The sequence below is a fragment of the Lithobates pipiens genome, unplaced genomic scaffold (assembly GCF_037356315.1).
Source record: "Lithobates pipiens isolate NorthernLeopardFrog02 unplaced genomic scaffold, aLitPip1_a1.2 Scaffold_18, whole genome shotgun sequence".
Classification (NCBI taxonomy): domain Eukaryota; kingdom Metazoa; phylum Chordata; class Amphibia; order Anura; family Ranidae; genus Lithobates; species Lithobates pipiens.
Genome location: NW_027507758.1, coordinates 624,067,376 through 624,094,653, shown reverse-complemented (window position 1 = coordinate 624,094,653; position 27,278 = coordinate 624,067,376). Strand labels below are relative to the sequence as shown.

At 46.1% G+C, this 27,278-nt stretch overlaps 2 protein-coding genes across 2 annotated transcripts in view; one reads left to right on the top strand and one right to left on the bottom strand.

Annotated features, from left to right (window-relative positions):
- The window catches only part of LOC143989440 (uncharacterized), a 35,178-nt gene extending 12,896 nt beyond the window's left edge, over positions 1–22,282 (top strand). Inside the window, exons 2-8 of the mRNA XM_077489567.1 lie at positions 18,286–18,799; positions 18,926–19,060; positions 19,147–19,270; positions 19,387–19,484; positions 19,565–19,771; positions 19,900–20,020; positions 20,810–22,282. Of these exons, the coding sequence (XP_077345693.1) occupies positions 18,716–18,799; positions 18,926–19,060; positions 19,147–19,270; positions 19,387–19,484; positions 19,565–19,771; positions 19,900–20,020; positions 20,810–21,972 (1,932 nt within the window). The 5' untranslated portion in view covers positions 18,286–18,715 and the 3' untranslated portion in view covers positions 21,973–22,282. The remainder of the gene's footprint in view (positions 1–18,285; positions 18,800–18,925; positions 19,061–19,146; positions 19,271–19,386; positions 19,485–19,564; positions 19,772–19,899; positions 20,021–20,809) is intronic.
- Positions 1–27,278, bottom strand: part of LOC143986866 (uncharacterized) — a 273,378-nt gene that overhangs the window by 111,770 nt on the left and 134,330 nt on the right.

The window sequence follows — 27,278 nt, the reverse complement described above, 5'->3', positions numbered from 1 at the left end:
CGGGGGGACACTGGAGGGCGAACACACGGGGGGACACTGGAGGGAGAGTGCACACACGGGGGGACACTGGAGGGAGAACGCACACACGGGGTGACACTGGAGGGAGAACGCACACACGGGGTGACACTGGAGGGAGAACGCACACACGGGGGGACACTGGAGGGAGAACACACACGGGGGGGGACACTGGAGGGAGAACGCACACACGGGGGGACACTGGAGGGAGAACGCACACACACAGGAACACTGGAGGGAGAATGCACACACACAGGGGGACCCTGGAGGGAGAACGCACACACAGGGGGACACTGGGGGGGAGAAACGCACACACGGGGACACTGGGGGGAGAAACGCACACACAGGGGGACACTGGAGGGAGAATGCACACACAGGGGGACACTGGAGGGAGAACACACACACAGGGGGACACTGGAGAGAGAACACACACACAAAGGGGGACACTGGAGGGGGAACACACACGGGGGGACACTGGAGGGCGAACACACGGGGGGACACTGGAGGGAGAGTGCACACACGGGGGGACACTGGAGGGAGAACGCACACACGGGGTGACACTGGAGGGAGAACGCACACACGGGGTGACACTGGAGGGAGAACGCACACACGGGGGGACACTGGAGGGAGAACACACACGGGGGGGGGGCACTGGAGGGAGAACGCACACACGGGGGGACACTGGAGGGAGAACGCACACACGGGGGGACACTGGAGCGAGAACGCACACACGGGGGGACACTGGAGGGAGAATGCACACACAGGGGGACACTGGAGGAAGAACGCACACACGGGGGGACACTGGAGGGAGAATGCACACACAGGGGGACACTGGAGGAAGAACGCACACACGGGGTAACACTGGAGGGAGAATGCACACACGGGGTGACACTGGAGGGAGAACGCACACACGAGGGGGACACTGGAGGGAGAACGCACACACAGGGGGACACTGGATGGAGAACGCACACACAGGGGGACATTGGAGGGAGAACGCACACACACACAGGGGGACATTGGAGGGAGAACGCACACACACACACAGGGACACTGCAGGGAGAATTAACACACAGGGGGACACTGGAGGGAGAATGCATACACAGGGGGACACTGGAGGGAGAATGCACACACGGGGGACACTGGAGGGAGAACGCACACACGGGGGGACACTGGAGGGAGAACGCACACACAGGGGGACACTGGAGGGAGAACGCACACACAGAGCGAAAAAAAGAAGAAAAAAGGGGAAAACAAAGTCCCAATAACACAGTACAGAGTCCTTTGTGTATAGTATCCTTCTATGATCCACAAGTGTGCAGGAAATATGTTACACCTCCTTTCAGAAAAACTCGTGCAATAACCACGTGAAGATTCCCATCACCAGGTGAACTGAACTCTTACCGGAATAATTGGATCCTCACAAATTTACATTTGGGGGATCATACAGACTTTTGCAACCATATGCAGATTCTCACAGCAACCAGTTATCCAGGGGGGCCTCGAATATAAACAATCCCTGAATGTGACTTGATATTCACTTCTTCCAACGCACTGCATGATCTGGTCACAGACACAGAATCAGGTCAATCCACTCTTTACACGCACATGAACTTTAATGGCATCCCAGTCTTAGTCTGTAAGGTTCAATATTGAGTTGGCCCACCCTTTACAGCTATAGAACTGGGTTCACACTAGTGGGAACTGGAAACGGGTTTTCCCACTGCCGATTTGCATATCATTTATTTATTATTTATATATATATTAAAACTAGGTATGGGCAAACAGTTCGTCCAAAGCATGAGTTCAGGCTGAACATTTACCTGTTTGGCCATTCGCCGAAAAACACACAAATTTGCAGGATGTTCGCCCCCCGATGAACACCCTGCAATGCACTGAGCAATGCACACTGCATTCTGTGGCTTGATTGGGCAAAGCTTTGCCCAATCAGGGTGCAGCGTAAGCTGCTTGGGTTGTTAAGCAACAGGGTCGGCATTCGTAACAACCGATGAGCCATCAGCTGTCAACGGGTTGACAGCTGAATAAAAAAAAGAAAAATGGCAGTAAAAAAATTAAGAAAAAAATCGGCATTACAGTAATACCTTGGATTGCGAGCATAATTTGTTTCCGGAAACATGCTTGTAATCCAAAGCACTTGTATATCAAAGCGAAGAAATAATGGAAGCTCCAATGATTCGTTCCACAACCGTTTATTTATAAGTCCTTCAGTTTTTAGTCCATATACAAAAGATTATAGCACTGTGATAAGGTTGTGTAACCATAAAATGTCCATCCACAAATGGAAGCCTCCACAAGGAAGCAAAATCCAGCAGGAGCTACAGAGTATAAAAGAGAAGAGGGGCGTCTCTAAGTGTAGCGATATGGTTACATTTAATGAAGGTACAACATTTAGCAACTCATGTGGTTGATGATTAAAAGAGGCACATCTAAGTATGCAGGCATCTGGGGTAAAGCTGTCCACATAGACCGTCCTCCTCACGGCCGTCTCTCACCGCTGTCAGCCTGCAATCGTGACTGGGAAGACTACCCTGCAGTAGAGCGATCTGAGAGCGAGGCTTGAAGTGCTCGTGGAGCGCAGCGTGGAAGGGATGACATCGATGGTGGTGTGAAAGACGGTCTATGTGGACAGCTTCACCCCGGATGCCTGTATTAATCATCAACCATGTGAGTTGCTAAATGTTGTACCTTCATTAAATGTAACCATATTGCTACACTTAGAGGCGCTCTCTTCTCTTTTATACTCACTTGTGACTTGACGCTACTTGTATATCAAGACATCGCTTGTATATCAAGCCAAAATGTATTAAAAAATGTTGCTTGCCTTGCAAAACGCTCTCAAACCAAGTTACACTCTGTCTTGCAAAATGCTCTCAAACCAAGTTTTTACTGTATTTGCAAGTAATTAGCCATAAAGGGGGTGTGGGTGTCTGGGTACTGCCCTGGGGGACATATATTAATAAAGTTTTTTAAAAAATAAACAATTGTTTTTTTCAGGAGCAGCGATTTTAATGTCGCTTAAAGTGCAAGAATAAAAATGAAAAATTCCTTTAAACATCGTGCCTGGGGGGTCCCCTTAATGTGCCTGTAAAGTGGCGCATTTGTAGCATATACATAACATTCTACAGCAAAACTGAAATTTCTAAAGAAAAAAAAATCCCATTTAAAAAGACTTGTGGTTACAATTGCCAGCTAATAAACAATAAAGCAAAAAATGGCGTCCCCCCAGTGGATTTTAAGGGGAACCCCATGCTAAAATTTTAAAAAGTTGCCGTGGGGTCCCCCAAAAATCCATACCAGGCCCATATCCAAGCATGTAGCGTGGCAGGTCAGGAAAAGGTGGGGGGTGGGAGCGAGCTCCCCCCTTCCTCCTGAAACATACCAGGCAACATACCCATCCCAAAGCACCTTGTCCCCATGTTGATGGGAAAAAGGGCCTCTTTCCGACAACCCTGGGCTGTGGTTACCCTGGTCTATGGGTGGGGGCTTATTGGAATCTTGTAGCCCCCTTTAACAAGGGGGCCCCAAGATCCCGGCACCCCCCCCCCATGTGAATGGGTATCGGGTACATCGTACCCATTCACCAAAAAAAGTTGGAAAACTTGCTTATTAAAAAGAAAATCGACAGACCCGCTGACTGCTTGCCCTGCACTTTGACAGCTCTTACATAAGCAGGGGGCGGGGTCACCTGGGTACATCACCCAGTGGCACAGTCCCTTCTGATGTCACCTGTACCCTCACCTCATAAGTGGGACCTCACTGATGTTTAAAGAGGCCGATATGCGCTAATGATATGCCACAGCGCATGCTCCAGGTGCTCCTGTTGAGACTTTCATCTAGGCACTTCCTCATATCCAGGTCTTCTTTAGTAAGGGACTTAAAGGACAAGAGCATCATTTTCATTGGAGAACAGGAGAGACATCAAAGGTCCAACAGCATTATTGGAGGACAGCTTTATTGGAGGATAGGGGAGACAGATATCCATCAGCTTCATTTGAGGACAGGGGAGATTTCAGAGGTTCATTAGCTTCATGGGAGGACAGAGGAGACATCAGAGCTCCATCATCTTCTTTGGAGGACAGGGGAGACATCAGAGGTCCATCAGCTTCATCAGAGTACAGGGGAAAAATTGGAGGTCCATTAGATTCAATGAAGGATAGGGGAAACATCAGAGATTCATTAGCTTCATCAGATGACAGGAGAGACATCAGAGGTCCATCAGCTTCATCAGGGGACATCGCCAGGGAAGACATCAGAGGTCCATCAGCTTTATCAGAGGACGGGAGAGACATTATAGATCCATCAGCTTCATCTGAGGACAAGGTAGACATTAGAGATCCATCATCTTCATCAAAGGACAAGAGAGACATGAGAGCTCAATCAGTATTATTGGAGGACAGGGGACACATCAAAGGCCCATTAGCTTTGTGGGAGGACAGGGGCTACATTACTGCTCCATCATCTTCATTGAAGGTTAGGGGAGACATCAGAGGTCCATCAGCTTCATCAGGGTACAGGGGAAAATCAGAGGTCCATTAGATTCTATGGAGCATAGGGGAGAAATCAGATGTCTGCAAGGTTCATTGGAGGATAGGGGAGATATCAGAGGTCAATCAGCTTCATCGGAGGACAAGGTAGACATTAGAGATCCATCATTTCATCGGAGGACAGGAGAGACATCAGAGGTCCATCAACATTATTGGAGGATAGGGGAAACATCAGATGTCCATCAGCTTCACTTGAGGACAGGAGAGACATCAGAGGTCCATTAGTTTCATTAGAGTACAGGGGAAACATTAGAGATACAGTAGATTCAATGGAAGACAGGGGAGACATCAGAGCTCCATTATCTTCATTGGAGGATAGCAGAAACATCAGAGCTCCATTATCTTCATTGGAGGACAGGCGAGTTATCAGAGGTCCATCAGCTTCATCTGAGAATGAGGAGACATCAGAGGTCTATCAGCTTCATTAGAGGACAGGAGAAACATCAAAGGTCCATCATCTTCATTGAAGGACAAGGGAGACATCAAAGGTCTATAAGCTTCATCAGAGGATGGGGAGACATCAGAGGTCTATCAGCTTCATCAGAGGACAGGAGAGACATCAGTGGACATGGGGAGACATCAGAAATCCATCAGCTTTATCAGAGGACAGGAGTGACATCAGAGATCCATCAGCTTCATCAGAGTACATTCACAACATCAGAGAGCTATTAGATTCATCGGAGGACAGGGGAGACATCAGAGGACAAGGGAGACATCAGAAATCCATCAGCTTTATCAGAGGACAGGGGTGACATCAGAGGTCCATCAGCTTCATCAGAGTACATGGAAAACATCAGAGGGCCATTAGATTGATTGGAGACAGCAGAGGTCCATCTGCTTCATCGGGGGACAGGGGAGACATCAGGGACCCCAGAGGTGTCATTAAAATCTGCCACCAAACAATCATCACAAAATATATTTGTCACTACTGGATTAGAGAGAAATATATAGTGTACCTTTGTCCTATCCAAAAAACAAATCATTTGAGGCACCTTTAAACTTTCATGGTTAAATGGAGTGCCAAAAACTCAATATTGAAAAAAGAGAGGTACCTTTGTCCTATAAATGTAGAAGCAGTTAGGTTTGAGGCTAAAGTGGACTTTAATGGTACCATAACACTTGGGATACAAAAGTAGATAAAACTTTTATTGAGTTTTACAAAAACATATTAAAACATACAATTTAAAAAAAGGAGAAACCTTTTCAGCTCAAACATAAAGGGTACAACTTAGAGAAGTAAAACCACCCTGTAGCAATCATATTGGCATGCTCGACATGTTTCACGGGTATTGCACCGCTTCTTCAGGAGATTTATTTGCATAGGATGTTCATAGGACAGAGGTAATACATAATACTACAAATTAGAGAAAATAAAAATAACATATTAGTCATCATGATAACGAAAAAAAACATTTACGGCCATTATAAAATGACCAGGTAACTACAGTATATTAGTATGTGTGCTGTCACCCCCCTAAGAATGCAACCCTTACCTAGAGCAAAACCATATGCTGCAGTCCAGAGGAGTAGGTCCACCCCGGCAAGCATGGGTGCCCCCGCAGACAAAAGAGGAAAGCAGTAGCGTAATCTGGTAAAGGGTATAATAAACACTGTTGGAGGTTGATTTCAAGACCATGCAGTATTAAACAAACATGAAAAAAGCATTTCATGGTGGTAACCAAATGCCCACCACAGTAGTAGTTAGAGTAATCTACAAAAGGGAAACATACCAAAATTGGGACTTTGTAGACATCTAGAAGGTTTTAAACATCAATAGCCACCATATGCTGCAGCTGTAAGGAAAAGAGAGGAACGATATATCCCTTTCTTTTGGCCGTATAAGTTTAGGAGCTATTTAAAATATCAGTAGAGGCCAATGTGTATATATATATATATATATATATATATACATACACACATACATATATGGCATAGTTGCCAACATTGTAAAAAAAAAACGGGACACTTTTTTGGCAGTAGGCGGAGTTGTATTATAATTAGGGGGAGAGGCATGCGGTTATAGGTGTGGTATAGGAAAAGGTGAAAATGCGGCGTGGTTTACATAAAATAGTGGGCGTGGCTTGCATGGGCATGGCTCAAAGGGGTGTGGTTAGAGTCTGAAATGAATGCGGGATGGAGAGGGAAAGGGGGGGGATGGAGGGACAGCAGCCCCCGATCTTACACCACAATAGCAATATGTGTTTTCCAGAGTTTGACAATCAGCAGATAAAGATTCTCCAAATACCTGGTGTTAGCGCTTCAATCATCCCGGCGCCATGATTGTTATGGTGTCAGGATGATTGAAGCGCATTATTTCTATTATTACATTGTAATATAAAATGAAATCATTCAAGTCACCATAATGCCTGCCACCAGATGCCATCAGGTGCCCCCAGCAGAGTCCCTCCTTATATCAGGTGCCCCATCAGAGCATCCTTCCTCACATCTGTGTCTCCATCAGCGGACCTCCTCCTTACATCTGGTGTCCCCATCAGTCCTCCTTACATCTGGTGTCCCCATCAGTCCTCCTAACATCTGGTGCCCCTCTGACATCCAGACTGGCCCCCCGACATCCAGACTGGCCCCCGACATCCAGACTGGCCCCCGACATCCAGACTGACCCCTGACATCCAGACTGACCCCTCTTGATGTCAGAGGGGCCAGTCTGGATGTCAGAGGGGCCAGTCTGGATGTCAGAGACTGGCCCCTCTGACATCCAGACTGGCCCCTCTGACATCCAGACTGGCCCCCCTCTGACATCCAGACTGGCCCCCCTCTGACATCCAGACTGGCCCCCCTCTGACATCCAGACTGGTCCCCCTCTGACATCCAGAATGGTCCCCCTCTGACATCCAGACTGGCCCCCCTCTGACATCTAGACTGGCCCCTCTGACATCCAGACTGGCCCCCGACATCCAGACTGGCCCCCAACATCCATACTAGCCCCCCTCTGACATCCAGACTGCCCCCTCTATCCAGACTGCCTCCCGACATCCAGACTGCCCCCCCCGACATCCAGACTGGCCCCCAACATCCATACTAGCCCCCCTCTGACATCCAGACTGCCCCCTCTATCCAGACTGCCTCCCGACATCCAGACTGCCCCCCGAGATCCATACTAGCCCCCCCGACATCCAGACTCTGACTGGCCCCTGACATCCTCCAGACTCTGACTGGCCCCCGACATCCTCCAGACGCTGTCGTTGCCACGCAGAAAGAGTTTGAACTGCGGCGCCGCCCACCTTCCATACACTTCACAGACACTGGCAGCGGGGGTGGGCGGCGCCGCAGCATCTCTATTGTAGACCAGCTTCTGGTCTTCTTTAAAATGGCCGGACCTCTAGCGGCCGGTGGCGAAAAACCGGGACAAACCGAATTTCCCAGGACATTTCCCGGGACAAAATTAAATCGGGACAAGGGTCCTAATCCCGGGAATGTCCCGGGAAATTCGGGACAGTTGGCAAGTATGATATGGCATATAGGTAAATCTCCTGTGCTGTATCTGTCAACAGGTGAGTTATAGGCCAGAAAAGGCAAAATGTGCAAGGGCATATAGGTAGATCTTCTCGGCTGTATCTGTCAACAGGTAAATCCTAAGCCAGAGAAGGTAAGGGCCAAACAGTCCTATGAAAATACATAAGATGTACAGAGCACTAGTCGGTATAACCAGTAATGGGGCATAGACACTATGGAGTAAGGTGACCAGATTTTTAAAATGAAATCCGGGGACATATTTTTTTTTTTTTTTACTAGTAATGGCGGCAATCAGCGCTCTCTGCCCATCGCCGCTGCTGTCTGCCTCACAGCCTGTCAAGTCTTACTCTCCGGGCCCTGGCTACTACTGGGTGGGGAGCAGAGGAAAATCACTCTCCCAGGGAAGGCAAGGAGATAAGCAGGCAGATGGCTGGCCGGGACTTGAGCCAAGATAGAAGAACATGCAAGCAGAGCTGGATGGGCATGCACCTGAAACTGAAGAAATATTCCCTCCGCTCCGACCAGCACATGATCATCACAAAGGGGCACAGGGCACAGATAATGGAAAAAAATACACTCCCCTAAGCTAGTAGGAGCAGCAGACCGGGGGGGGGGGGGGTGTAATTCAGATTTTTTTTCTTTAATTCTGCACTGATTGTCTTTGAAATTGCCCCAGCCCCTGTTCAAATCCAATACGGGGATAAAACCGGGGACAGACTTGGTCTGGGGCCAGTGTCCTCAATCTCCGGAGACTGTCCCCGGAAACCGGGGATGTCTGGTCACCCTACTATGGAGAGTAATGAGTCCTGCAGGGTTCACCTTCTGCTGAGGGTGGTGAGATAAAAAGCTAGGAAATCTTCCCAAAATAATTCAGTAAATGTCCCCTGTGTTCATAGAATGGAAGTCGCTAAGATATTGAATCCAAAGAGAGTGCCAAAGACTTCCAGAGGAATTTAGTGATAAGATACGCATAAGGTAGAGACTTAACATCCACGGGGGGGAGAGAAACAACAAGACTGCAACAGTAGAACGCTGTTCTCCACACAGCTATCTCTTATCTCTTTGAGGCTCCTGCCCCGGTGCCGCCCACCAGCTAAAGTGGTGTGTGACATCCCCAGGCCTGGCCCAGCAGAGCGCATGCGCCAGTACAGTGCATGCGCCAGTAAAGCGCATGCGCAATGTCTCAAAACAGGCATTCACACAATTCCCAGATAGGGTTGCCACCTCATCCCTTTAAACCTGAAAACATATTAATTACACAGGTTCTGTGGCTGATTAAGGTGGTAATTAAACTCACTTAGTGCCTTATCTGCATTTAATTAGCCTCAGAACCTGTGTAATTCATATCTGTTCGGGTTTAAAGGTATGAGGTGGCAACTCTATTCCCAGATGCCGTCGGTGCAGTGTGTTGCCAATAAGACAGCGAGAGAAAAGGCTACGGATTCGCAACCTTACTCTCTCTGCGGAGCCACACACCCGCCAGGACAGACCGAAACAGGTACTGCAGCCCAGGAAATTGCATCAGAGATGGGCAAAATCCTTGGCGGCCATGATGGAAAATGGCATATCCAGCCTGAGATGCCATGAGATGACACCTAGTGGCTGACATGAATATGTCATATTTAAAAGGAAGGAGCGGCAGGCGGGACTTTGTATGAGGCACACGGGAGCAGAAGCACAAAATTTGATAAAAAAACATATTTTAATAAATACAGGTAGTCATATATTTACATATTAATACACGTAGCCATATATTAGTATTTTCTATTACATCAGATTATACATTCCAACAAGGACTTAGTAGTAAACACATGAAGGGTCAAACACTAAATAAGCACAAATCATATGTAAATACATGACACATTGAAGCGTCATTTAGGAGAAAGAAATTTATAAAAAAAAAACAAAGGTCAAACCGGGATGGAGGAGGGGATTTGAACAGCCCCTATTACCTCATTTAAAGTCCCAAATATTTTCTTTTTTTTTTCTCTTTGTTTAATGAATATGTCATGTCTCTAGGGCGGATCGCAAAGATTGAATATGGGATCAAGGCCAAGGGAACATATAAAGAGCGGCGCAACACAGCCCATGCAGTAACAAATCACATAAACACATTAAATGTTAATGGTAAACAAATCACATAACAGATAAACACATATATGGATTTCTAACATGGTTTAATTCAGAAACCCCACAAATTAACTTAGGAAATTAAAGAAGTAATAAAATAAAATGTAATTAATAATTAACCATGGTACATGTTTCATGGTGAACCGCTTCATCAGGAGTGTCTTTCTCTGAACTATACTCCTGAAGAAGCGGTTCACCACAAAACATGTAGAGCTCTGAACTGGGAAGAGACAAATATCCAATTCCCTATTGTGGCTTGATACTTCTATTTCTTTACAGTTCTTATCAGAGCAATTCAACTGTCTCACTATGTTATATGTCTGCCCTTGTGGGTATTTTTTTGATGGATTTTTTTTTCAATAAATTTGTATTTTTTTTATAATTGTTTTGAGCATTGTGAGTCTATACCGTACCATGAAAGTCCAAGGTTGCCGCAAATCCTTTGTTTATTTATTTAAACAATTATCACATCTGACTTTTTGTATGCTCTGAGGTGAAAAAAAGGTTTAGTTAAAAAAAAATAAAGTTCACCCAAGCATTTAAATTCCCCCAAAAAATATGTTTTCACCCACCAGAACATTATGATGACCCACCAGCAGGGGCGGACTGAGCATTGGGCCACTCGGTCACTGCCCGAGGGCCCTGTGCCACTAGGGGGCCCCATCAGGGTTGCCAGCCTCAGTAAAACCAGGGAAAGTATGTAAAAATCTGTGTTTTTTTTACATCTGTCTCTGAAATGTCCCTTACTGACATCCTTTTGGTCTAAAAATCCCGAGATTATAGCTGCCCCACCTCTCCAGTACCTTCTCAGCCAACAGAAACATGTCTGTGTACAGGGCCGCTGATAGAAATCATTGGGCCCCCTACAGCCCACCTGACGGGGCCCCCTTTAGCCCCACCCCTGGTCCCTCCTTCAGCCCCACCCCTGGTCCTGCCCCTGGTCCCTCCTTCAGCCCCAGCCCTGGCTGCTTCCCAGTGAGTTAGGACACACAGGGGTCTCAATATAAGGAGTTAAATCTCCCCCATCCACATGACATGACAGGGGGTCGCCCATTATGAGTACACTGTTCGCAGGACACACAGGGGGCCCCCCATTATATGAAGTACAGTACACCTCTTCATACATATTCTATCACTGTATACCTTATCATACATGTTCTATCACTGTACACCTCTTCATACATATTCTATCACTGTATACCTTATCATACATGTTCTATCACTGTACACCTCTTCACACATGTTCTGTCACTGTACACCTCTTCACACATGTTCTGTCACTGTACACCTCTTCACACATGTTCTGTCACTGTACACCTCTTCATACATGTTCTGTCACTGTACACCTCTTCACATATGTTCTGTCACTGTACACCTCTTCACACATGTTCTGTCACTGTACACCTCTTCACACATGTTCTGTCACTGTACACCTCTTCACACATGTTCTATCACTGTACACCTCTTCACACATGTTCTGTCACTGTACACCTCTTCACACATGTTCTATCACTGTACACCTCTTCACACATGTTCTGTCACTGTACACCTCTTCACACATGTTCTATCACTGTACACCTCTTCATACATGTTCTATCACTGTATACCTTATCATACATGTTCTATCACTGTACACCTCTTCACACATGTTCTGTCACTGTACACCTCTTCACACATGTTCTATCACTGTACACCTCTTCACACATGTTCTGTCACTGTACACCTCTTCACACATGTTCTGTCACTGTACACCTCTTCATACATGTTCTATCACTGTACACCTCTTCATACATGTTCTATCACTGTACACCTCTTCATACATGTTCTATCACTGTACACCTCTTCACACATGTTCTGTCACTGTACACCTCTTCACACATGTTCTGTCACTGTACACCTCTTCATACATGTTCTATCACTGTACACCTCTTCACACATGTTCTGTCACTGTACACCTCTTCACACATGTTCTGTCACTGTACACCTCTTCACACATGTTCTATCACTGTACACCTCTTCACACATGTTCTATCACTGTACACCTCTTCACACATGTTCTGTCACTGTACACCTCTTCATACATGTTCTATCACTGTACACCTCTTCATACATGTTCTATCACTGTATACCTTATCATACATGTTCTATCACTGTACACCTCTTCACACATGTTCTGTCACTGTACACCTCTTCACACATGTTCTGTCACTGTACACCTCTTCACACATGTTCTATCACTGTACACCTCTTCACACATGTTCTGTCACTGTACACCTCTTCACACATGTTCTGTCACTGTACACCTCTTCACACATGTTCTATCACTGTACACCTCTTCATACATGTTCTATCACTGTACACCTCTTCATACATGTTCTATCACTGTATACCTTATCATACATGTTCTATCACTGTACACCTCTTCACACATGTTCTGTCACTGTACACCTCTTCACACATGTTCTATCACTGTACACCTCTTCATACATGTTCTATCACTGTACACCTCTTCACACATGTTCTATCACTGTACACCTTATCATACATGTTCTATCACTGTACACCTCTTCACATATGTTCTATCACTGTACACCTCTTCACACATGTTCTGTCACTGTACACCTCTTCACACATGTTCTATCACTGTACACCTCTTCACACATGTTCTGTCACTGTACACCTCTTCACACATGTTCTGTCACTGTACACCTCTTCATACATGTTCTATCACTGTACACCTCTTCATACATGTTCTATCACTGTACACCTCTTCACACATGTTCTGTCACTGTACACCTCTTCACACATGTTCTGTCACTGTACACCTCTTCACACATGTTCTGTCACTGTACACCTCTTCACACATGTTCTATCACTGTACACCTCTTCACACATGTTCTGTCACTGTACACCTCTTCATACATGTTCTATCACTGTACACCTCTTCATACATGTTCTATCACTGTATACCTTATCATACATGTTCTATCACTGTACACCTCTTCACACATGTTCTGTCACTGTACACCTCTTCACACATGTTCTGTCACTGTACACCTCTTCACACATGTTCTATCACTGTACACCTCTTCACACATGTTCTGTCACTGTACACCTCTTCACACATGTTCTGTCACTGTACACCTCTTCACACATGTTCTATCACTGTACACCTCTTCATACATGTTCTATCACTGTACACCTCTTCATACATGTTCTATCACTGTATACCTTATCACACATGTTCTATCACTGTACACCTCTTCACACATGTTCTGTCACTGTACACCTCTTCACACATGTTCTATCACTGTACACCTCTTCATACATGTTCTATCACTGTATACCTTATCATACATGTTCTATCACTGTACACCTCTTCACACATGTTCTATCACTGTACACCTCTTCATACATGTTCTATCACTGTATACCTTATCATACATGTTCTGTCACTGTACACCTCTTCACACATGTTCTGTCACTGTACACCTCTTCACACATGTTCTATCACTGTACACCTCTTCATACATGTTCTATCACTGTACACCTCTTCATACATGTTCTATCACTGTATACCTTATCATACATGTTCTATCACTGTACACCTCTTCACACATGTTCTATCACTGTACACCTCTTCACACATGTTCTATCACTGTACACCTCTTCACACATGTTCTGTCACTGTACACCTCTTCACACATGTTCTATCACTGTACACCTCTTCATACATGTTCTATCACTGTACACCTCTTCATACATGTTCTATCACTGTACACCTCTTCATACATGTTCTATCACTGTATACCTTATCATACATGTCCTATCACTGTACACCTCTTCACACATATTCTGTCACTGTACACCTCTTCACACATGTTCTATCACTGTACACCTCTTCATACATGTTCTATCACTGTACACCTCTTCATACATGTTCTATCACTGTACACCTCTTCATACATGTTCTATCACTGTATACCTTATCATACATGTTCTATCACTGTACACCTCTTCACACATGTTCTATCACTGTACACCTCTGCACACATGTTCTGTCACTGTACACATGTTCCATTGCTTTCCCCTCATGTACATATGTGTCATCACTACACATGTGTTCCCTCAGTGCACCCCTCTGCCCACATGTTCCATCACAGTACACCATTGATGGTAAACAGGGTTGAGTGTACAGCTATAACAAGTGAGGCCACTGGCTCTTACCACTCTTGCTTCAGCAGACATTTAAATCTCCAGGCTGCACATTGTATTTCCTGCACAGTCTGGAGGTCAGGAGGAGGCGGTGCAGCTCTGAATGACAGAGCAGCAGACCAATTGGTTTGACATCCTGCTGGGAGGCAAAAATCTGTAGATAGCAGTGTAGGAGAGGCTTCCATGGTGCTGTTCTCCTCACTGACACAAGGGACATGAGCAGAGATGTGAGTGGAATGTGAGCAAGTCACACATGCAGGCTACCTGCCGTCGGTGCTGTTAAACTGAAGTCAACCCCTGCCTTGAGTTTACTCACTGTCTGGAAAGTGTTCTCCTCCTCCTCTCCAGCCTCTGAGTGGCGCCTGCCGCTCCTCACCTCTCCGGTGGTCAGACTCATCTCATGCTGGCTGGAGAAATATATATATTTTTTTTCTATCATTCTCTGCTCAGATTGCCCGGGCCCCCCCTGCTGGCTGGGCCCGGTACAACAGGGCCAATTGTACTGGCTTATCAGCGGCCCTGTCTGTGTATACTGTGTAATTGTATACTGTGTGTGTGTTTGTGTCTACTGTGTGGCCCCATAATGTCTGATTGCCTGGGGGCCCCATAATCTCCTATTGCCCGGGGGCCTCATGAGTTGTCAGTCCGCCCCTGCCCACCAGAGCATTGTAACCACCCATGATAACATTATAATCACCCACCAGAACATTAGGACTACCCCTCTAATATTTAGTAGGTCTCCTTTTTGTTGCCATTAAGGCATAAACTCCACCAGAGAAAGCATCACACTGCCCCCCCCCCCCCCGGCTTGCCTTCTTTCCATTCTACATCTTGGTGCCATCTCTTCACCGGGTAAGTGACGCACACACACACAGCCATCCACATGATGTAAAAGAAAATATTATTTATCATACCAGGCCACCTTCTTCCATTGCGCTGTGCTCCACTTCTGATGCTCACGTGCCCATTGTAGGAGCTTTTGGCTGTGGACACGGGTCAGTATGGGCACCCTGACCAGACTGCAGTTACACAATAGGGTTGCCACCTCATCCCTTTAAACCTGAACACATATGAATTACACGGGTTCTGAGGCCAATTTAATGCAGATAAGGCACCAAGTAAGTTTCATTACCACCTTAATCAGCCACAGAACCCGTGTAATTCATATGTGTTCAGTTTTAGAAGGAAGAGGTCACAACTCTACTACACGGTTCCATACACAAATGTGATGCCCATTTTCTTTTTTCTTTTGTTTTTTTTTGCTTTCAACACATTATCTTTAGGGACATGCTCACTTGCTGCCTAATATATCCCACCCACTTCCAAATGCCATTGTAATGATAAAATCATATAATGTTATTCACTTCGCCTGTCAGTGGTCAGAATGTTATGGACAGTACATATACACACAGCACAAGGCCGTGTTCACACTATGAAACGGTTTTCGGGGCTGCAGTTCCTCTGACTTCCACAAGGTGGTGATCTCACTTATACCGAGACAAGAATAAAGACAGGAAGTCTCTATGGAAGACGGGAAGTGATGTCAAGAATAAATAGGAAGTTTTGGGCGAGAGGTGAGTCGGGATGAAGTAGAGAGAAGACATTGCTGGAAGTGGCAGCAGAGGCGGTAATAAGATCTTATTTTCTATTTACACCCAGTAACCCACCCCCGTCATGTCCGTCCTCTTCCTCCATAGTCACTGTGATGTCTTTTATCTCCAGCAGATGATGATACACACATATATAGTGTGGAAACCTAGATTAACCCCTTCAGGGGCAGAACATTTCCCCACTTACCGCAACATTCTCTTCATTTTGGAGATAAAGTCTAGTAATATGGTCCTCTGAACCAATGTTTCTCAACTCCAATCCTCAAGTATCCCCCAACAGGTCACGTTTTTAGGATTTCCCTCAGATGAAACGGTTGTGGTAATTACTAAGGCAGTGACATGGATCAAATCACCTGTGCAAAATAATGGAAAGAATGAAAACATGACCTGTTGAGGGTACTTGAGGACTGGAGTTAAGAAACATTTCTCTAAACAAACAGCACTGACAATAAATAGACAAGACAATGACCATCCTGACCATACATGGCCTACAAAGGGCAATTATTACACTACACAGGCAGCAAGTGGACAATCATTACAATATGCAGCCAACACAATGATGGAGTGCAGGTCAGGAGTATGGAGCATAAAGCCCCTTACCTTGCTGGTCAGGAGGAATAAAATATTCCCCAGCCTGCCATAAAGAATATGTTCCATCATTGGTGTCAGAGGGAGGAAAATACTGAAGGTTCTGAGGGAAAGTAGAGGAGCCGAAGGGCTGTGAGGGTTTAGTAAAGCTGAAAAGGCTTCAGGAGTCTCTGAAGGGGTAATGTAGCTTACCCCACGCCTGCCCGGCCTATAGCAGATGGATGACTGGGAAATGGTTCTGTTATCCTCACTGGGTTTCATATGACATCCAGCAGGATAACATGCCGGTGCTCGCCCTCGGGACAAGCCGCATCTCCGATCGTGGTATAAAGCCTCTGACAGAGGCGTCTTACCACGTGATCAGCTGTGACCAATCACAGCTGATCATCGAGTGAACCAGGAAGTGCCAGTAAATGACATTCCTCGGTTCGCTCTGACATGGAAAGCCGATAAGCAGCTTTCCCTGTCAGAGAGGAGGTCTATGCTGATAATCAGCACATTGATTATCAGCACAGCCCCATCAAGTGTGCAACCACAGCTGCCAAAAAGGTGCCCATCAGCTGCTAGTCAGTGCCCCCTCAGGATCGCCTGTCAGTGCCCAATAAAGTACCAATTAGTCCCCACCACAGTGTCAGTAAGTGCCTATCACATTGTCAATCAGTGCCCTACAGTAACAGCCGTCAAAACCTCATCAGTACCTCATCATCAGTGCTGCCCATCAGTGCCACCTGTGAGTGCCCATCGCAGCCACTTGTCAGTGCCCATGAGTGCCGCCTGTCAGTGACCATCAGTGCCGCCTATTGGTGCACATCAGTGCTGCATATCAGTGCCTATCAATTCTACATGTCAGTGCCAACTCATCATTGCCGCCCCATCAGTGAAGGAGAAAACAAAATGTTATAACCCAAACAAAGAAAAACTTTCAGACTTTTTTAATTTGTTTAGCAAAAAATAAAAACCCCAGTGGTGATCAAATACCACCAAAAGAAAGCTCTATTTGTGGGAAGAAAATGATAAAAAATTTAGTTTGGGTACAGTGTTGCATGACCGCACAATTGTCAATCAAATTGCGGCAGCACTGAAAGCTGAAAATTGTCCTGGGCAGGAAGGGCCGAAAGTGCTTGGTATTGAAGTGGTTAAGGACTCTGGGACCCTTAAGGGGGTAATCGGGCTGCGGGGCTCTTCGGAATAAGAGTCTGGAGGGCTCAGGGTGACTCTAAGCCCTTGTACACATGGTCGGACATTCCGACGGAAAATGTCCGATCGTACTGTGTTGTCGGATAATCCGACTGTGGGCTCCATCGAACTGTTTCCGTTGGAATATCCGACGGACAAAGTTTTAGAGCTGGGCTATAACACCCTCCGACAACATGATCTGATCGGACTTTGTCCGATTGTGTGTAGAGAATTCCAAACGGACAAAGTGCCAAGCATGCTCAGATCAAATTCCTAGACCAAAGCTATTGGCTACTAGCCTGAACGTAGTCCCGTCGTAACTAAATTACGTCATCACGTTCTGAAAGATCGGATTTTCAGACAACTTTGTCCGACCGTGTGTATCCAACACCAGTTTCGGACAAAATCCGTCGTTGTTGTCGGAATGTCCGACCGTGTGTACAAGGGCTTAGGGAGAGGGGGCTCTCTGGGTCTATGATGACTCTCCCACCCCACCTGTACTTTTTTTTTTTTAGACCTTACAGAACTGGCAATCTTAACCACCACCTTATTGTCTCACTGGTCAGAGGATTTGTTCTGGAATATCAAGTAAGATGAAGAAGGGAATTCCTTCACTTATTGGTGAGCACTTGTTCTTAGAGAGTTTCTGTTTCAGCTGCAAACCAGTTCAGAAAGAAAAGAAAATGCCCAACAGAGAAAGTGGAATTTCTGATCTGGCAGACCAAGAGGGTCCTGGGTCCTCCAAGATGTAACAAACACTAAGCAGTCCAGACTAAATGTGTTCCCATGGGGGCAGTAGTTCTAAAATGTACAGCAACCCTCCTATTACCCCCTCACATCCACATCCTATTATTGTGTGACCAACACCATCCAAATAATTCTTACTTTCATTTAATAAAGTTATCCGTCTACAAGGAGACCTGTATAGATTAAATGACGGCATGAATGAGGATGGAGGAGGACCAGAGTCACATGACTGAGAAGATACTAAACCTCACCCTGGAGATCATCTACCTGCTGACCGGAGAGGTGAGGAGGATTCTGGGAGGTCACATGACATCAATCTTATCCTATTAATAAAACACAGACCTGACCGGAGAGGTGAGGAGGATTCTGGGATTCTAACATGATATTCCTATTGGTTTTCCAATACAGAGATTTCCTCTTCTGAAGTCAGGTGATCATATGACCATCACAGAGCCTCCATGCGACTCCCTAAAACCTGAGAGACACAACATGGAGAAGATTCTAGAAGTCACCAAGAAGATGATGGAGCTGCTGACAGGAGAGGTGAGCGGTGCCGGGAATTCTGGGACATTATCCAGTAACAGACAAGGGATGTGTCTGGATGGTGACTGTATCATTGTGTGTGTCAGGTTCCTATAAGGTGTCAGGATGTCACTGTCTATTTCTCCATGGAGGAGTGGGAGTATTTAGAAGGACACAAGGATCTCTACAAGGACGTCATGATGGACAATCAGCCGCCCCTCACATCACCGGGTAAGAGGAGACTTTATTGTAAAGGAGAGAGCAGTACGGAGGCTCCACCTAGATCCCCCATCATCTGATAAACACATAGAAACAATGTATTCAGTCAGTGTGTGTGTTTCCTACAGATGGATCCAGTAATGGGAACCCACCAGAGAGATGTCCCCGTCTTCTGTATTCCCGGGATTCCACACAGGAAGGTCACACCATCCCCCACCATCATCAGGTAGATGAGGAACAATTATTGATAGTTATGATTTAAACATATCATGTTTGTTACAAGGAATGTTTATTATATATATTCAGAGTGGAATCCTCGGGCATGATAATATTGTTGTTAAAGAAGAATACAAAGAGGAGGATGAGGAGTATGGAGTGACGGAGGAGTTTTCTGAAGGACACAAGGATATGATGAAGCCACCTAATACCAGGAACCCACCAGAGGGATGTCCCCGTCCTCTGTATTCCTGGGATTCCATACAGGAAGATCGCACCATCCCTCACTGTTACAAGGTTGGTGGGAAGGAGTATTTAGAACATGGGCTTGTGGAGACAATGTGTGGATCCTTTTTGGTAATGTCACAATATTAAAGCTTTTGTTATACAGATGTTATTGTTGATCTCCCTTTCTCTTGGTTTAGGGTGAAGATCTGATAGATATAAAAGTTGATGTTAAAGCAAAAGATGAAGAAACATATGTGAGGAATGATCAGCAGTCTACAGAGGCGGATGGAATAACGGGGACATCAAAGATCAGAACAGGTGGGTCATTAACCATACATAGTTCTGTCCCTTCACTATAGACTCTGTATTGTACATTACATACTCCTAAACTCTCCACTGTATAAACTATCCTGTGCATTCCATACTCCTGTCCTCTGTACTATATATGTTTGTTGTACCTAAAATCATTCTGATATTGTATAGTCCTAACTTTTGTATCATATATAATATGTTGTACATTACATAGGCTTTACTTCTTTTGCACCCATTTTCTACCAGATGAACATTTTATATCTGATTGGAGCACAGACTTTTACATGTTGATAATAATGTGATAATATCCTCAAACTTTCTAGCCTTAAACAGAAAGTGATAATGGGGGAGGTGTCGATAACCCAACGATGGTAATCTTCAGGATCAGTCCAGTCTTCATCTTGGTTGTTCTCCCCCAATCCTCACTCTCTGACCTCTGGTGGGGCTCAGCCCCGCTGTTATTCATCACTAAATCATGGACTAAATAAGGAAGTGCAGGACTTCTTGTGTTGGGAAGATGGCAATGAGTGATAAAGGGGGAGGGGACACTCGTCCTATAATCCCCTCATCACTGTCACTCCTATAAAAGACAGTTCTCGTTGTTTCCTCACTCTCTGACTAAGGTCCATGAATAAAGAAATGATCTGGTAGGAGATCAGAGGACCCATTTACTAGTTACCTTGAGGGGGGAATTGTAAGATCATCAGAGACAAAGCTGCCTGATGTGGGCGGAGTCCTGGTTTAGGGGAACCAATCAGCTCATGTCTAGTAATAATCTTTTTATTTCTATTTTAGTAGATGGACGGGAGATGAGGAAAACCTCAGAGGATTGTCTCACTTTGTCTCCAGACTGTAAAGTAGAAGATGAGGACATCACACAGTATAGTCCAGGAGAAAACCCGACTACCTCAAATGTCCATCCGGCACCACACAGTGTAGATGGACCATCGTATTCCTCTTATCCTGAGGAACCTCAGACTGTGAGGGACGGTGCCGTCCTTCCAACAGATGGGAGGTTTTCCTGTACGGAGTGCGGGAAGTGTTTTCATTTTAAATCCCGTCTTAATGTGCATAAAAGATCCCACACAGGGGAGAAGCCGTATTCCTGTCCTGACTGTGGGAAATGTTTTGTTTTCAAATCCCATTTTCATAAGCATAAAAGGTCTCACACAGGTGAAAAGCCGTATTCCTGTCCTGAGTGTGGGAAATGTTTTTCACAGAAGTCCAATCTTTACAGACATCAGAAATATCACACAGGGGAGAAGCCACTTACCTGTTCTGAGTGCGGGAAATGTTTTGTAACAAAAGCAGATCTTTCCAAGCATCAGAGATTGCACACAGGGGAAAAACCGTATTCCTGTCCGGAGTGTGGAAAATGTTTTTCACATAAGTCCAATCTTCAAATACATCACAGGTTACACACGGGAGAAAAGCCATATTCCTGTTCTGAGTGTGGGAAACGTTTTATAAGGAAATCAGAACTTTTCGCTCATCAGAGATCTCACACTGGAGAGAAGCCGTATTCCTGTCCTGAGTGTGGGAAATGTTTTTCCCAAAAGTCCAGTCTTTACACACATCAGAGATTGCACATGGGGGAGATGCCGTATTCCTGTCTGGAGTGCAGGAAATGTTTTTCACATAAGTCCGATCTTTGCAAGCATCAGAGATCACACATGGGGGAGATGCCGTATGCCTGTCCGGAGTGTGGGAAATGTTTTTCACGGAAGTCCCATCTTTACACGCATCAGAGATCTCACACGGGGGAGAAGCCGTATTCCTGTCTTGAGTGCGGGAAAAGTTTTTCACAGAAGTCCGATCTTTACAGACATCAAAGATCTCACACGGGGGAGAAGCCACATTCCTGTCTTGAGTGTGGGAAATGTTTTTCACAGAAGTCCCATCTATACAGACATCAGCGATCTCACACGGGGGAGAAGCCACTTTGCACTCCTGAGTGAGGGAATTGCTCCTCACTGAAGTCCTGGCTTCCTGTACATCAGGGATCCCACACAACCCTCGAGGTGTATTAGTGCCTTGAGTGCGGGAAATGTCTTCTATATGAATGTTGCTGGACATCACAGCTCTCATGTGGGGAAGAAGCACACCCTGATATACACCTCACATATACTCCATGGCTGATCTTCATCATGTAAGAAACAGTTGATAAGGAGATCAGAGATCACCAAAGACATGGAGGAAGTGTTGTACCGTGTTGGCCATTGATAGCAGTAGAATAATAAACATGGTGTCATTACCTTTTGTTGAGTACATTTTGTGGTGTAAGTTTTCACTAACACTTGGAGGTCTGTTAAAAAAAAAAAACATATTTAAATGAATGTGACCAGCATTTTTCCAGGCATAAAAAATATTTATGGCTGATGGTCATAATGTGGTATGTTGCTATTGTTTTGGTTTCAGGAAAAGTACTGCATTATGGCCACTAGATGGAGCTGACATCATAAGAAATCACTGCATTAAAGCGGAGGTCCACCCTAAAGTGGACCTTCCGCTCATCGGAACCCTCCCCCCCTCCGGCGCCACAATTGGCACCTTTCAGGGGGGAGGGGGGTGCAGGTACCTGTACAGTACAGGTATCTGCACCCACTTCCGGGATAGCTCTCTGCGGAAAGGGGCGTAGATTGCGCCCCTTTCCGCAAGTGCCCCGCTGCCTGCTGGGAAACACACAGATCCCAGAGGCAGCGGGGACCGTCCTTATTGCGCAGCGCGACTCGCGCATGCGCAGTAGGGAACCGGGAAATGAAGCCGAAAGGCTCCATTTCCTGATTCCCATACCCAAGATGGCGGCGGCAGCACCCGAGAGACGATCTAGAGATCGGCTTCGGGTGCCGACATTGCGGGCGCGCTGGACAGGTAAGTGTCACTATTTTAAAAGTCAGCATCTGCAGTATTTGTAGCTGCTGGCTTTTAAAAAAAAAACACGGAGTCCCGGCGGACTCCCGCTTTAACTTCGTCAGGCATGGCTTCATACTCATACACTTATGAGGACAGTAGTCTTTGACGAACACAAGTTAATTAAACCAGCAGTTTTAAACCAGCCATTGATTAAAAATGAAAAATACCACATTTAGTCTTTAGTTGGTGCTTTATTATAGGAATTAGTGTAATTGAGAGGCTAAATTAGGCATTTTCCATTTGAAATCAATGGAAAACATTCAACCAGCTCAGCAATTAGCCTAATAACATTTTTTTTTTTTTTATATATAACTCATGTTTGCATAATGTCACCTGATAAGCTAAAAAAGAATATACTGTAGGTGTAGTAGAATTCAAAACAGTACGCTAACAGATAACATAAAAAAAAGTGAGAGACGTAAAATGCATGCGCCAGGTGCTCCTCTTGAAACTTTCGTGTAGGCACTTCCTTATATCCAAGTCTTCTTTAGTAAGGGACTCACAGGACAAGAGCAAGAACAAACTCCATAGCGTAAAACCTTATGTTTTCTTTTAATATATATATATATATATATATATATAATTTTTTTTTTAAAGTTACTCCCACAAAGATGTTGCTTTAAGAGAGCTCATATACAATAGCAGGGCTATCAAACCAGTAGTCCAAGATAGCACTGATGTTCTGCCCAATGTGATGACGTCACAAAACTCTCAAAGACTCTACATACAGACGGTACGCGTCGGGTAAGAGGAATTTCATGGCGTAGTCTGTAGGTTATGCAAAGCCCGTTCTCTTCTGGGGATGAGGGCCTCTGGGATTCCCAAAATTTAACGAGATGACTATGCCCTTGGCAGATCGGGAGGAAAGATTTGGGAGTACAGCCCACCTCTATCAGATCCTCACTAAACTTTTTTTCTGATGTGGCTATCAACTCCCTGGAAGAGGATGCCAGGAAAGCTATTCTGGTGCTGCCTGATGCAATTTGCTCCATCTTTTGCCCATATAATTATGCGGCTGTAGGATGTCTATGGAGAAATCACTCCCTTCTCCAGGAACAGCAATAGGGTGAGACTGTCTCTCTTGCTTTTCAGAGGCCATTCAGCATTTGTGGAAAGGAGATAGATCCCCAGGCATGTGCTGACATAGGCTATGGCTCCCTTCCACATTTCTGCCATTGAGATGATAGTGTGGAACTTGCCGAACTCTATCGCATCCATCTGACAAGACTTTTCAACTGTCAGAAGGGAGGTTCTGGTGTTTGGAAATCCATTGAGGGGGGGGGCCCTGATGAGAACCAAAGGTGCAGGGCCATGCAGAAGGAAAGGGTCAGGTGAGGAATTGTGGGTGGGAGGAGAACTGAGTCTCCCCACACAAGCTGTTAAAGGAGAAGTATGGGGAAAGTTCATTTGGCTGTACTCATGTGGTTCGTTCTGCACTCCTGTGTCCCCTTTTCAGCAGACAGGGGGCTGAAGTCCGCTGTCAGCTGATATCACAGAGCCGCTCCAGGCTGGGGAAAGATCACGACCATATGGTTGGGATCCACTCAGATACCTTGACCAATACCTGGCTGAGAGTCTGAGTGAGCCACTCCTGCCCCCGCCACAGCCTAGTGAGCGATCGTCTGTGTTTACTTTCTCTGTTCTCAGCCTTAGAGCCAGTGGGAGAAAGGTAAGTATGATTACAAAAAAAAACTTCTCTTTTAAACTAAAACTCCTGGGGCAGAGGGGGAGACCTGTGGGAACTACTTCCACATTGCCCAGGTTTGACACCTAAAATGTTATGAGCCATGATCTCTGCGCTGAACGGACACCAGGTAGAGTGTTTGATAGACACTGGATCAGGACAAATGCAAGGTTGGATCCCTCCTGGTTATCTCTGAAGGTCACTTACAACCTTCCTATCCTAGTGGAAGGGGTCATTTGGATGTTCATTCAAGTCGTTGATCAGGCGAGGGGGTGTGGCTGGAAATAGAGCTGAGCGGGCGCTAGCCTGAGGAGCTTCTGCTATCCTGACTGGTTGATTAGGGTCATCTTTAAGGCAGGGCAAAAGGGGCAGCTGCCCTAGGCTCCATCATTGTTGTGGGGCCCAAAGCAGCTGCCTCATACTTGCCAACTAGCCAAGTTAAAATTCCCTTGTCTCCTGAAGTTTTGTCCCGATATCTCAGTGTGAAGTTCTGTTACTAATGCTGCCTAGCTCTGCCCTATTGCCATGTGCAGATGGCTCACCTGCAGGCCCCCATGTTTACATGTAAATACCTTGCATTGATATGTAAATAGCGGCGGCATTAATATGTAAAAAGCCGCGGATCGGTGGCTCTTATATATGTTAATATTGTTGACACATTGGTGTCAGTGTAGAAATCCCTCTGTATATTGGTGGGTGGCGTAAAATCCCCCATTACAGGGTGGTCAGTGCAAATTCCCCCTCACATTGGTGTTCATTGTAAATTTCCCATTACATTGGTTGTCAGTGTAGAATCCCCCACTATAAACTTGCCAAAGATTTCCAGCTTTGCTCTACATGATTCAGAATTTGCCACAGTGTACTGCCTCCTAATTAATCCCATCCCCTCACAACTGCCACCGATCCCATCAACTCCCCAGCATTGCCACTGATCACGCCCCCCCCCCCCCCAGCATTGCCACTGATACCAGGAATACTAGTATTCCTAGGCATTTTCTGTCTATTGATGGGTCCCCTCACCTCCCCAGTCCATGGTGTGCAGGCAGTAAGGAGATAATGTGCTGTAATCTTTAGCAACCAATCAGTGAGCAGTAATAATGTGCACTAACCTCTTGCAACCAATCATTGAGCAGTAAGGATATGCAGTAACCTCTAGCAACCAATCCGTGATCTGTAATAATGTGCAGTAACCTCTAGCAACCAATTAGTGAGTGGTAAGGATATCCAGTAACCTCTACTAACCAATCAGTGAGCAGTATTTATGTACAGTAATCTCTAGTAACCAATCAACAAGCATAAGTCCTGAGCTGTAACCTCTAGCAAATAATCAGTGAGCCATAATATGTGATTTAACCTCTAGCAGCCAGTCAGTGAGCGGTAACGATACACTGTAACTTCTGCCAACCAATCGCTGCCTGATCTGATTCAGTAATCTGATTTTGAATCTAGCTGCTATTAATTGTATGTCTCAGAGCAGGTGGAGAGCAAAATTACAAGGAGGGGCCCAAGAAAATGTTTGCCCCGGGGTTCAATCGACAGTGACAAGACCGGGCCAATCTTAAAAAGATCTGTAAGAAGATAGCGGAGGCCCAGCAAAAAGAACCGAAGAGCGGGACAAGACCCCCGAAGTCAGAAGAAGACCCCCGGATGGCGGCGGCGACGAAGGAGAAAGCCGGGCTCCTCCGCTAGTAAAAGAGCTAGCGGTAAAAGAGCAGAAGATAGCGGAGGAGTCCGGCGAGAAGACCCCTGAAGATGGAAGAAGACCCACGGAGCTGTCTAATAAAGTATTTTAAAAACCTTTGTTGTGTTTTTTTATTAACACTTTTTTCCTCCAGGTGAATGGGTAGGGGTACATCGTACCCCATAATCATTCACATAGGGTGGGGGGGGCAGAATCTGGGGGTTCCTGGATTCTGATAAGCAGCACGGCCACAGACCCCAACAACCAACTGCCAGGGTTGTCGGGAAGAGGCCCTTGTCCTCATCAACATGGGGACAAGGTGCTTTGGGGTGGGGGGCCAGCAGGGCACCCCCCTTCCCCAAAGCACCCACTCCCCACGTTGAGGGCATGCGGCCTGGTACGGCTCAGGAGGGGGGGGGGCGCTCGCTCGTTCCCACCCCCTTTCCTGACCGGCCAGGCTGCATCTTCAGATAAGGGTCTGGTATGGATTATGGGGGACCCCCATGCCGTTTTTTCAGCATAGGGGGGTTCCCCTTAAAATCCATACCAGACCTAAGGGCCTGGTATGCCCCTGGAGGGGCATTCACCCGTCGCCGTCTTCTTCTTCCTTCTGTTCTTACTTTGAGGGCAAGCTGCCTGGTACGGCTCAGGAGGGGGGGGGGGCGCTTGCTCGTCCCCATCCCCTTTCCTGACCGGCGGGGCTGCATGCTCGGATAAGGGTCTGCTATGGACATTGGGGGGACCCCCACTCCATTTTTTCGGTGTAGGGGGTTCCCCTTTAAATCCATACCAGGTGACGGGGCTAGCGAGGTGCCAATCTTGCCGATGGAGGCGGCAACATTGACTTCCTTCGCTAGTTCCGTCTACCTGGAGCCAAATTCAAAATGAATGGACTTTACTCCGTGTGTGGGCAAGTCCGTTCATTTCAAAAGTCCAGGCTTGTTTGGGCAAGTCCGCTCGTTCAGAAAGTCCGGCGGACCTCTGCT